The 12231-nt window shown below is 43.7% G+C and overlaps 1 protein-coding gene across 2 annotated transcripts in view; it reads right to left on the reverse strand.

The window, feature by feature from the left end:
- Nucleotides 1-584: 584 nt before the first annotated feature.
- The window catches only part of fstl4 (follistatin-like 4), a 124139-nt gene continuing 112492 nt past the window's right edge, over nucleotides 585-12231 (reverse strand). For both annotated transcript variants that reach the window (XM_086098423.1, XM_086098424.1), the window contains exons 14-20: nucleotides 11264-11398; nucleotides 11042-11068; nucleotides 8919-9037; nucleotides 7829-7978; nucleotides 6104-6211; nucleotides 2955-3064; nucleotides 585-2840 (exon numbers count right to left, since the gene is read on the reverse strand). In XM_086098423.1, coding sequence (XP_085954549.1) covers nucleotides 2150-2840; nucleotides 2955-3064; nucleotides 6104-6211; nucleotides 7829-7978; nucleotides 8919-9037; nucleotides 11042-11068; nucleotides 11264-11398 — 1340 coding nt within the window. In that variant the 3' untranslated portion in view covers nucleotides 585-2149. The remainder of the gene's footprint in view (nucleotides 2841-2954; nucleotides 3065-6103; nucleotides 6212-7828; nucleotides 7979-8918; nucleotides 9038-11041; nucleotides 11069-11263; nucleotides 11399-12231) is intronic.

Here is a 12231-nt window from a genome sequence, read left to right on the forward strand (position 1 = left end):
GACAGCATCAGGAGTTAAAGTAGCTAGCTACACTATCCGTAAACAACTCGAGAATTCCTCACATTTGATTGCTTTTGGAAAGATGAACAGGTGATTGACACATGATGTGGTGTGCTTTGGAAAAATATAAATGACTTGGATGGATATAGGCTCATGATGTGGTATGCTTTGGAAAATGAAGGATGGTTGGAGATTGGACAAACGGTGTGCTATGCTTTGGAAAACGAACCCAAGCCATGATTCATTGTCAATCCTGCAGGGTGTCATACGGCGGGGGAAAAAAAGGGAAGGAAGTGAAATGCGGTACGTTGAAAAAGTGCAAATATGTGAAAAAGTTTGGTGTAGTGGCGGGGGCATGTTGCAACGTAGCTCCGTTGTGTGTGCGCTTGTGTGATGTGATGACACGCCTCTTAGTACCAGTCGCCCGTGGAAACACCTTTCATGTCATCTCGTCTCTCTTGCAACTTTTTATGCCCTGGAGTTGAAGTTGAAGCAAAGTTCACGACTCGACAAAAAGCAGACGAACAAGGACCTACGAGCGACGCAGCAGCTCGTGCTTCCATATGAATGAAGCGAGACGTTGATTTGTATTTTTTAGACGTGTTTTATTTGACTTTTTCTTACAAAAAAACAATTTCCCTGGTCAACCAGAGAAGACACAAAATGCATACAGAAAAAAACCTGTACAGTCACTTTTGTCATGTGTCCTAAACACGTTATCTACAACAAGCGTGGGGAGGTATGACCCACGGATCGAACAGTTCGCGTTCTGACATTGGAGACGATTGGGCTAGCTAGCTCGCTGGTACGAGATCAAAAATGAACAAATGTGAATTTTTCTTCTTTTTTCTTCTTCTTTTTTTTTTTTTTTTTTTTACACGATTAACTGTTAACGACTGCGAAGGTTTCTGAGAGGTATTTGGCGGACGGGACAATCGATTTCTACTCCATACGCAGAATTCAATTTGTAAATAAATGGATATATATGCTACCTCCAGCTGCCAAGATTGTCTTGTCAAACTAAGCTTAGCAGCATAAATCAATCACGAGAGACACAAACTGAGTTCAGTTCCAACACACTTTACTGTTAACCTCGCTGGGAATTTGTAGCTAATTATTATGACTTATTTTTGTTCGATATCGTGCTGATACGTCACCTAAAGTAAAAAAAAAACCAGGCTGCGAGCATTTGTAAAAAAAAAAAAGGGAAAAAAAGGGGTTTATGTGTCTTATGTGTTTACTGTTATAGCACGAACTGTTGGCTGCGCATTATTCAAAATAACATTTTGGCAACAAAGTTTCACTTTGCGTCGCGGCCTTCGTTACTGACCGCCACTCCCAAATGCTGGTATGAATCTTTTAGGGCGAAGCTGCTAAGCTAGCGAGGCTAACAGCTAGACTGTTCTACAACCTGCTTATTTTCGTATTCTCCAACCCGCGCAGACATTTGAAGCCTTGTTAGCAAGATATTTCTGTCGATTGGAGGGAGGAGTCGATTAATCAGTTCAAAATCAACCCTGCACTATTTTCTCAATTTGATTGAAGTACTCTGTCGTGTACTTATTGATAATTTCTATCAAGCTACAAGTCCATTCCGTACTGATTTGCTACTCAGCTAGCTAGAAGTCGTAGCTAAAGCGCAGAAAAGTGCTCACAGCCTTCAGTGGAATTTCAAAGGTCTGCAGTTCACGCGTTAATTCCAATCAGGTGACGTAAACGAATGGTGGGGCGAGGTGGGGGATAATACAGCGTCTAAAAGGACTCACGGACACTAAATGCAGACATTGACTGACGGACGGACGGTTTGTGGTTAGCACTGGTGAAGACGATCAACATACACACAGAAAAAGAAAAAAAACAATCGGAAAGCTTTTTTTACTCTAAAAAAGTGAGCATTGTGCATAGTTCGTGGTGTGGTTACCTGGTCAGGTACCAACTGTAACTTGCTGTGATAAGACGGAAGGGAAGTGCAATCATGTTCAATTGTGTCGCACTGAACACCATTGACACTTTCTCCCAGCGGGACTATCACAACAATGATTTTTTTTTTTTTCAACACATTAACCCCCAACACATTTACTCCTCCTCACTCTGCAATCAACCGGGCCTCTTATTTGGAATCAAGTCCTACTGATGCTTGTTTTTATACTCATACCTCACCCACCCAGACCACCGTGTTGCCCCTCGTGACGTCCGACACCTCGCAGTGCGGCGTTCTCTGTTTGCCGTCCAGAATGAAGAGGGATTGGGCCGACGGCGTCAACAGGTACTGTCCGAACGGGCCGCTGGAGACCACAACCCGGTAGGGCGCCCCCCAGGGCCAGCTCCGAGGGCCCAGCGGCTCCTTGAGGCCCCGGAGGACCTCGGTGTGTCCCGAGGACAGGTCGGCGAAGAGCAGGTCCGCGCCGGAGTCCGAGGCGGCCGCCGCCACGTATCGGTTGGACGCGGTGAAGGAGGGCTGGAAGACCAGGTCCGAGGTGGCGACGGAGTCCTCCACTTCCTGTCGGAGTCGCATCTCCCCCTGGAAGGAGACCGTTTGCACCGTGAGCCGGGCGCCGCCACCGCCGCCGGGCGTCACGATGTAGCGGCCATCCGGCGACACGAAAGGCCGGCCGGTGAGGTCGCGGTTGCGCCCCACCACCGCGTCGGTCACGGCGTCCACCATGAGCTGGGCTTTGCCGCCCCGGCACTGGACCAAGTAGACGCCGCTCAGATGCGTGTAGGCCATGCTGGCTGGCATGCAGCTGTAGTCCTTCAAGCTGATGGTCTTGACGCGCCGGAAGGTCTCCAGGTCCACCTTGTGCACCGCCGGCTCGTCTTGGAGGAAGACGAAGGCGAACCTTGGCGGACAGAGATCACGGCGGAAGGTTAATGGCCTGCCCCGCGGCTGGTTGGCGCTGATGAATGCGCGTCATTAGCTTTCTCATTTATGTGGCGGCGTTTTGGGCTTTTACCTCACGTGAGTGATGATGAGGTTGGTCGGCGGGATGAAGAAGTCGCTGACCCGCTGGAAGGAGGTTCGGATGGCGTGATGGACTTCACCCACGCTTGCTTGAGGGATTACCTGCGAGGAGGCCGGGAAAACGCACAAGAAATGTACTCTGGGTTAATTATAATCTCATAATCGTTTGTTTTGATGCAAGGAAAACGGAACGCTTGTTCTTCTTTGTATGTCCAGTGTGTATTTTCACACACGTCCACCTCACGCGCGATAAGCAAGTGGCGCCCCGAGGTGACATCATCGTCCGTCTTGGCGGTGATAAACATCGTAAAGGTCTACAACGCCGGCGCATGAAATGTGACCTCGCATCGCTTTCCCCCGTTAACGTGTCTCATTCCGAGATACTTATCTCGGAACGTGGCGCGCAAATCAAGCGGCATCTTTCACTGCCGCCGAGTCAGCACTTTCTAAATCATTTTATTGGAGTCCGACGAGGAAGCAACATCTTTGTCCTTGATACAATATACTATTTACTCACATAGTCTCCAAGGATTATTTACACAGCTGCACAGAGTGCAGGGCATCAATTTATTGGGGGTCCATTTTATTAGTAAAGTTGTAAAAATTATTGAGATTAATATTAGTTTCTACAAGTAAAACCAGAAAAAAAAATTCTGGCATTTATTTTTAATCAATAGTAAGAGAGTACTTAGAGTATATCAGGACTGGGCCATTTATTGTAGTGAGGCTTTCATTTGCTGGAAGACATTTCCCTCAAAAAAATTTTACAAGATTTTTTTACCCCTCAATGAGTAAAGGCACCCATTAGATGTGCAACGTTTATTCATGCAACAGACAGTGATTAATTGAGGCATTTTTAAAAGGACATGTTTGGATATATATGTATTTATAGTATATATAATAATATAATTTCGTTCTAAAAATGCATTTGTAAAAATAAATGCCTCACCCTTGATTAAGATTCAACCCATAGTAAGCAATGCCCTAGTTTTCAGCAACTGACAAATTCCACCATAAAATAAATTATGATTTTGGACCACCCTGCCACTTCTACATTTAGACACCAAGCTTCCAACCCCCCCTTTTTTATATATTTTTTATTTGTATTTTTGAACAAGAACAAGGTATCAAACACACTGCAGCATTTCTCCGTAGCCCAACAGGGGGCCTCTATTCCGTCTGCGCTTACTCCTAACAAACCGGCAAAGAGCTGATGAATAATAAAAACGGGAAAAAAACCCGCCCCATCTCTTACCTGCCTTTTTCTTTTCAACAACATCTCAGCAGCACTCGAGTCGACCGCGCACAAAACGCAGGAGGTGACGGGATACAATAGCGGGAGTTAATACGGTTTCGCCGGGTATTATCACGCGGCCGAGGTGCGCGCTAAGCCTCTTTCCACCCGCTTCCCTTTGTTACCACTTCATCCCGGGCTTTCATCCGACTCGCTCGCTAGCGTCTCTCTTTTCCCTCCAAACATCAGAGCGGCGAAAAACAGATGGAAATCGTCTCTAATTCTTTTTAAAACGCCACTAATGAAGTTGATGGTTCAAATGGGACGGAATCGCTAGCTGCTCTTCACGCGTTCACTTGCAACTATTTTCTATTAAACTATTAGAACGGCCAAATACAAATGAGTATTTATCTATTTATTTATTCACTTATTCATTCATTCTTTAATATATTGGCTTTATAGAAGTTTGTAGTTAACATATGACTGACTTGCTAGCTGCTCTTCTTGCAAAAAAAAAGAAAAAGAAAAAAAAAGGCATGCCAGAAGTTGAGAGTGAAAATGTGACTGCCTCCAAGTTGTACTTAACTTGCTCGCTAGCATCTCTCTTTTCTGTAAAAACAAAAATATGAAGTCCAGAAGAGTTTTTTTTTTTAACTCTCCTCCAGAAGAAGATGGCTACAATGTTGACAAAAACGGGTGCTTGATTGTTATGCAAAGGCGCACTCTGCTTTGCTTTTTTAATTACACACAGAGGAATTGTTTTGTCGTTAAAAAAAAATAATTGTACGCCTCATTTGAGACCCTAAGCGCTGAGTTCTAAACAACAACTGTGCGTAAGCAAACAATGAAACATGTAATTATGCAGTCTGATGGTGGACCCGTCCAAATTTGGACCTAAAAAGAACCCTGAAGAGAACCCAGGGACATTTTAAGCCTTTCAGTCGTCTTTGTTTTCAAATTATTTTGGCTGTGTTGAGTGAATATACTGGGAGTGGAATTTGCCAGCAGATATTCAAAAAAAAAAAAATCAATTGTTTTCTCTATTCCTTAAATTAGCCTAAAATGCCAACACTTGTTTCGATCCTGCATTTGTTTGAAAACTATTTAATGCAAGTATTAATGTGACTATTTGAAGTGAATGGAAAAGCCATGAAACAATTCCATGGCTATTTTGCTGGAGGCCTTGGCGGGCTTCTGAAGGACTTCTCAAGGGTTAAAAGAAGTGTAAAATGAAAAGAAAAGCATGAGAAAAGGGAGTGTGTATCCTTAACGTGTTGATCTGAATACAAAAAGAAGCGAAGCTCCTCCAAAGAGTCATCAATTTGTTGGGGGGGGGGGGGGGGTATCACCCCTCAGCGAGGCGTCGTAACCATGCAGACGGCCGTAAACACGACGACTTGCCGCAGTTATAATTGCATCTTTGCCTCCGGCGGGACCGAGCGCAGCCGTAAACATGTTTGTGACTGTTATGCATATGACCACGACGTCCCCCTCGGACCATTTCCCGCACGTCCCTGACCCTCGGAGGATTAGCGCCACCTTGTTTCATTTGTCACCCATCCCCCAAGTGTACGAGGTTCAAATTTGGTAGCAGGAATTTTTCTTTGAAGGAGTGAGCCTTAAAATTGCTGCTTCAACCAAAATAGCCTCAGGGACTGAATTTTCCAAACATTTTTATGCTTTATTGGCCAGTCAGCAAACTTTGCTCCAATATTCTGCTCTCACATGGACCCCGAAAAGCCAAAATTGCACTAAAATTGCCACTTCCAACCAAAATGGCAGACTTCCTGTGTCCTTTCTTGAGACTTTTTTTGTGGGTCTACTCATGATAGACATATCTAGCAAATGTCATGTTGCCAAGTGAAACCGGCTTTGGAGGCTGAATTTGACACAAAATGGTGGTATACCTGGAGGGTTGGGTGCGTCCGGTCCATGTCGCCCCACGTTAGCACCCACACTTGGTCATGTGACTTGTCGTAAAGCATCTTGACAGGAAACGGATCTGTAGCGACTGCCTGCAAAACAAAGACCACAGGATGAACTGGTTTTTAATTCTGATATGTGAGAGGTTTTCACCAGTGAACCACCACAGCAAAACTTTTTGATATATGAACTTTTATGATGGGTCAGCATTTCAGTATTCCAGCTATGTTCCCAAATTGAATCTGGATCTGATCCAGATTGCACAATTGGCAGCAATGTAAAAACTTATTTTTGGAAAACGATGGTAATGATGCTGAATACAGAAATTTACAAAATATTTATTTCAGCCAAATTTGCAACATATATGTAAGGTCTGAAATGTTGAACCAAGTTTAATCTGGATCTGGTCCATATTGCACATTTTGGAATAACATCACGATTAATACGATCAATAACACAAATACTTATTTCAGTTAAATTTGTGACATAGTGTATATGCAGCAACTGGAATGTCAAGGAGAGTTTAATCCAGATCTGATCTAGATTGCATAACTGGCAATAATGTAAACACAACATTAACAAATCATATTAAAGACATTAGTGTGTGTCTGTGTCAAATCTCAGATTGAATGACATATTAGTATGTGTCTATGAAAACAAGATGCAAAATAGTTTTAAAATACAAATAAATAAACAATAGCCAAAATGCTACACAGCTCAGAGAGTGGCTTCAAAAGTCCAGGAAAGGCTCATTTAGATGAGAGCCTTGGGGGAGGTCCATTCCCTCTCACTCTCCGAGTACTTAACGATTTATATGTTTTGGTTGAGCCGTTAACCAAAGGTCAAGAAAAACTCTGCCGGGCCTCTTAGCACAGTCTTGACCGCTTGCTCCACTGGCGTCCGTGTAACATTTTGCCTGACATTTGGAAAGAATTGATTTTGTTGGGCAGCAGATGTCCCATCATGCCAACACAGACGTGCTAAACGTGCTCAGCTGGTCGGGACGGTGATGCATCGAGCCGATATAGACTCGGGGGGAGGACGGAGAATGAATTACAGTAAAAAGGCAGAAGAGAGAGGAGACATGAAGGGTCAGCAAGCAGGAATAACACAATCCATTAAGCTGCTTCTGCATGGCTGCACAGCGAGTTGCTGACACCCTCTCGCTAGTGTGTTATTGCAAAAATGGATTAAATTCATTTTTGGCCTCAAAATTCTACACAAAATACCCCATGAGGATAATGTAGGAAAAAGCTACTGAAAATGTGTGTACATTTGTTAAAAATGAAACATTTGCCTATTATGTGTCCACAACCTTAACTCACTTATTACCTTTTATTTGGCTGCATGAGAGTCTTATTTGAAAATGTATTAAGTTCATTTTTTGCCACAAAATTCTAATTAAAAAAAAAATAAAATCACAAAAGGACAGATTTAAAAAATAAAATAAAAATAAACACTGAACTATAATCAATATTTAAATTAGGAATTAATGCTTTCATTTTTAATAAAGATTATATTGACAACTCATCATGGTTGCTAATTTTAAGGGGAAAAATCGATTTCATACAATTAGAGGAAAAAGTGTTTTAAGCCGCAACGGTAACCGCTTTCCCCTTAAGTTTGACCTTTTGCACTTCCCATCATGCATCAGGCCACAGGGAGGCTTTGAAATCAACTGTTGTAGGAGGGTGTTTTCTGCCACTCACCTGCACCACCCGCTGCGCCTGGATGTCCACCACCAGCAGTCGGCTGTGGAGGGGCTGGCTCACGTAGACGTACTTCTCGCGCACGTTCACCGCCGACGACCACACGCAGCGCTGGGGGGACGGGCCCTCGCCTTTGGGGCACATCTCTTCCTGCCGGGGGGGCCGACAATGAAGCAAGGCGGGGGAGAGTGGAAAGAACAGAATGAATTAACAGGTTCGATTTATGACACATTCCCGTTGACGTGCTTGTAGGTTACAAAAAGATGGCGTGGCTTCATTAGCAGATAGCCACATTAGTTTGATGGCAAAAATGCATCCTGTGGCTTCTCATATTCGTAGAAATTAAGTTGTACTGTACACTAAGGCGTTAACATTTGTCTTTTTATCAGGCTAAAGATGACTGAAAATAGCAGGTAACCACGTTAAATTAATAAATTCCTATTGTTTGCTTGTCTTGCAATCATTTAAGTAGTGTTTGACCATTTTTCTCAAAACCTTTTCAGCGAGCGTGTAACTGTTTGTCTTCTCATAATCTTCTCAAAGTAACATTTCACTGTCGTAGTCATTTCCAAGTGCACGTTTTGAGTCCTTGCTTTTTGTGTGCCAACAGCAATTCACCGCTCGCATTGGGGTTGTGCTCGGAGAGCGTTTAAAGTGCAGCGAGTGCTGTTTGCAGCAGGAACTCGCTAACGCGCGGCTTATTGAGTTTCTATTGATCTCTAATACAATCACAGGCGGCTCCGTAAAAAGCCCAATCCCTTTACGGAACAAGCAACTTTTAGCACCTTAAAGCCCATTGTTCCACTTCCCAGTGGATTACCCGCCCGAGTATTGACTGTGTACAGTCTATGCTAAAGGATGCGAATAATCCCATTAAATTTGGCGGTGTTAGGGAGCAGCTCACTCTGACTAGATGAGGGAGAGGTTGGTGACACATTGCACTGAACATGAGATAATCCTGTCAGGACGCATGGAAAACAAATCGAAGCCTATTACCGAAGTCCAGTTCTACTTTCACCAGTCTTTTTTTTACTTCTACTTATGTATGAGTACTTTTGCCTCTTCTGATAGAAAGCAAACAGGAAATTACGTATGTGGCGACGATCCTCTCCGTGCGCTTGATTTGCCGGCGGATCTCGCACTGGCTGGGCTGCAGCAACGTGATGCCCTCGTCGGAAAAAACGTAGAACATATTGCCCACGCTCAGACCTGCGGGAAAATGCCAGGAACATGATAGGAGTGGCTCAAGGGGTAAGGATTAAGTCATCAGTTAACACCAAAGCTTCTTGGGAAGTAAACACACCAAATTGCGTCACGTCAGTATGAAATACGATTAAATTCTAGTGAGAATAGGGATGGGGGAGGGGGGGGGGGCTGTCTGTTAGCTTGCTAGCACATTCGCCCATTCTTAAGAATTAGAATTCAATTAGAGGCATGTGATTGTTGATATCCCAAAATAGAAGTAGGTGTGGGGAGGACATTTCACCAACTCAACTTTACAGGGTGGTTAACAACCGGGACAACAAACTGCTAATTCCAAACCATACACCCTCCTTTCAATTTCTAACCAACTAGAGCTGTTAAACGATTAAACTATTTAACCAGATTAATCACATTTTAGAGTTTTGATGAATCACAATGAATCGCTTAATTAAAAAGGCTTTTTTATCAAGATTTTCCCCCCCGCCAAATTTGAAGAGCACAGGTTATGTGTTAATTCTTTTGACAGCGAATGTTATGAGGACGTCTTCAACATTTTGGGATCCACTGCACACTCTCATCCTCCTCTTTTTCTAATCATCTAATTACTTGCATAATTTAAAATGACCCCAAAATTAATAGTGCGATTAATCTGTGTTAATTCATGATTAATGTGATAATTTTTTGTGATGAATTAATCAGTTAATGCTTTAACTTTGACAGCACTACAATCAACCCAAATCCTACAAACCCAATCCTAACCACACCTGAACTGAAAGTGTCCGAAAGGAAAAAATTAATAAAACAAAACAAACAACGTTTACCCATCTCTAAATTCTAACGCTAACTCTCAACCCATTTTCTAACTCCTAATCTAAACTTCACCTAGCCCGACTAAGCCAATTCTTAACAGGTACATGATTGTTGATGTCCTGAAAGCAAGTGGGTGTATGGAGGACATTTTGCCAATTCAACTTCACATATCTCACATAATGTGAAACAATTAACCCAGTTAACACAATCCTAACCCGACCCAAATTTTACCTCACTTCAGTCCTACTAACTCAAGCCTAACCCGACTTTAACAATAATATTATTCCAAACCCAATCAAATTCCTACCAACCTTAATCCCAAATGCCAACCTAACTAACCCAAACCCAACACAAACGCTGATCAGGTTCTAAAAGCCAATACTTGGTGCAAACAATCACCAATTAGTACTTCAGCTAATCTTTTTATTGACGTTTAGCATTTTGGATGGGCGCCACCATTGTTTTGTTGACGTCAAACATCTGCATCATTGAGATCATTCACTTGGCCCTAAGGAGGTTGCGCATTTCCGACTTTCTGCATGCAAACATGCTTATAGAGGCGCAAAATAAACGCCACCGTGCAAGCATCATTGAGTCCGATTTTGCGCGTCTTAAGCACACGGTGATGCGTACAGCCGATGGAGTGCCGTATGCTCGCCTGCCAGCTTGTCAACACGTCACATTTGTAACAACGCGGCCAACGTACGCCGCCTAACAGCCTGAAACTGACAGTCAGCCACGGCGGATGCTGCGCTCCTGTTGATAAATGCGCACAAAGCATCCGCGCCGGCACACTGTAAAACACATTATAGCGCGCCATAAACAGCAGTAAGTCTCATATGGAAGCAGAGAGAGCGGCAGTCTTGTTGTTTTGCTGGTTATAATGTACGCAGCATCCAGACAGGATTGGATGCTTTCCGCAACAGTGGAGCTGTGAGCGCTAGGTACGTAAAAGGTAGATAAAAAAAAGAAAAAGAAAGAGAGGCTGATTGTGTGCGAGCGGCAGTTGATGAAACGCACCCAGGGCAGTGTGCAAGGTGGGGAAGGGGGAAAAAATGCTGGCGAGCTGGTGTTTCTTGTGGACAACACAACACGGCACATACACTGTCATTTGTATGCATTCACTCGCCCGGGAGAGAGAGAGCCGCACTGCATGCCAACTTCATCACAGGAATGCAAACGCAGTTGAGATGTATTTACCTTCCTCTCGCCACAGAATGTTTGCAACTGGAACACAAAAGGAAGACATCAACTTTAAACGGAGTTGGCTTGGCTTTAAGGAATAGCTCATAAAAAAAATAGTAAACACTCGCATTCACCAAAACGAAAACAAATTTGTCCTTTTCGTGACAGGTTTGGTCCCAAACCCTCTGAATATACATTTCTATCTCATAAGGCTACTTAGTTGTTTTTTCTTCTTACGTGTCTTCTTGGCGGAATCTTCCACAAACAGCGAAGAGATGTCCTCATCGACGCCCACCTCATTTTTGGCGATGCAGGTGTAGGCGCCCGTGTCCTCATAGCGGACGCTGCCGATGAACAGCTCGCTGCCGTTGGCTAACAGAAAGGGAACCGCAGAAGACGTGAAAAAAAGAAGAAGAAGTGTAGGATTACGAAAAGGAAACATTTTGCAGGCATCTTTGGAAAATGAGTCGGGTTTTTGTCTCAGAATATTTTGAAAATTCAGCCCCCAGCGCCAGTAGCAACATGCTATCAAGAGTAGACTCACAAAAAGTCTCAAGAAGACATGCCTGAAAAGACAAAGGACGTCGGCCATTTTGGTTTCAAGTGGCTATTTTATGGTATTTCTTTTAGAAAATAACACCTTGAAGACATTTCATCCCATTGCGACCAAATTGGAACCCACGATACCAGACAAATCGACAAAGAAGTAGTGAGTTTTCATCGCGAGTGGGCGGAGCTTGGCGGCAAAGTTTGATGTGTTAACGTCCTCACAGGTAGAATATTGGAAAACTTCCGACTTGGTATAATAGACAGAATATGTTAAATTCCCAAGCATATGCATCCTCAGGGGTGACATTTGGATGAATAGGTCATCATCAGAGGCCGTGTGATGCACAGCTGCGCTCTGATCCTCCTTCCACGTGGCGCTCTGATGCCGGGCGCCACACAGCAGGAACGTTACAGGACTGTCTTTGCCAATAATGACGGCGGTGTGTCGGGCAGGAACATCAAAAGACGGCCCTTTTGCACCTTTCTAGAAACATCTATTGAGTGAGCTCCCTTAGAAGTGTCCACTTTTCTCACCCTTAGCATCCTGCCTCCGTCTGATACGGCCATTCATCAAACAAATGACCCAAAAAGAAGAAGCCAGGCCGAAAAAGAAAAAGGACACGGGCGAACTTGTCATAGACATTGTTTGCCTGATT

Source organism: Leptonotus elevatus, chromosome 16, assembly GCF_054856555.1.
Source record: "Leptonotus elevatus isolate MCC_2025b chromosome 16, RoL_Lele_1.0, whole genome shotgun sequence".
NCBI classification, from domain to species: domain Eukaryota; kingdom Metazoa; phylum Chordata; class Actinopteri; order Syngnathiformes; family Syngnathidae; genus Leptonotus; species Leptonotus elevatus.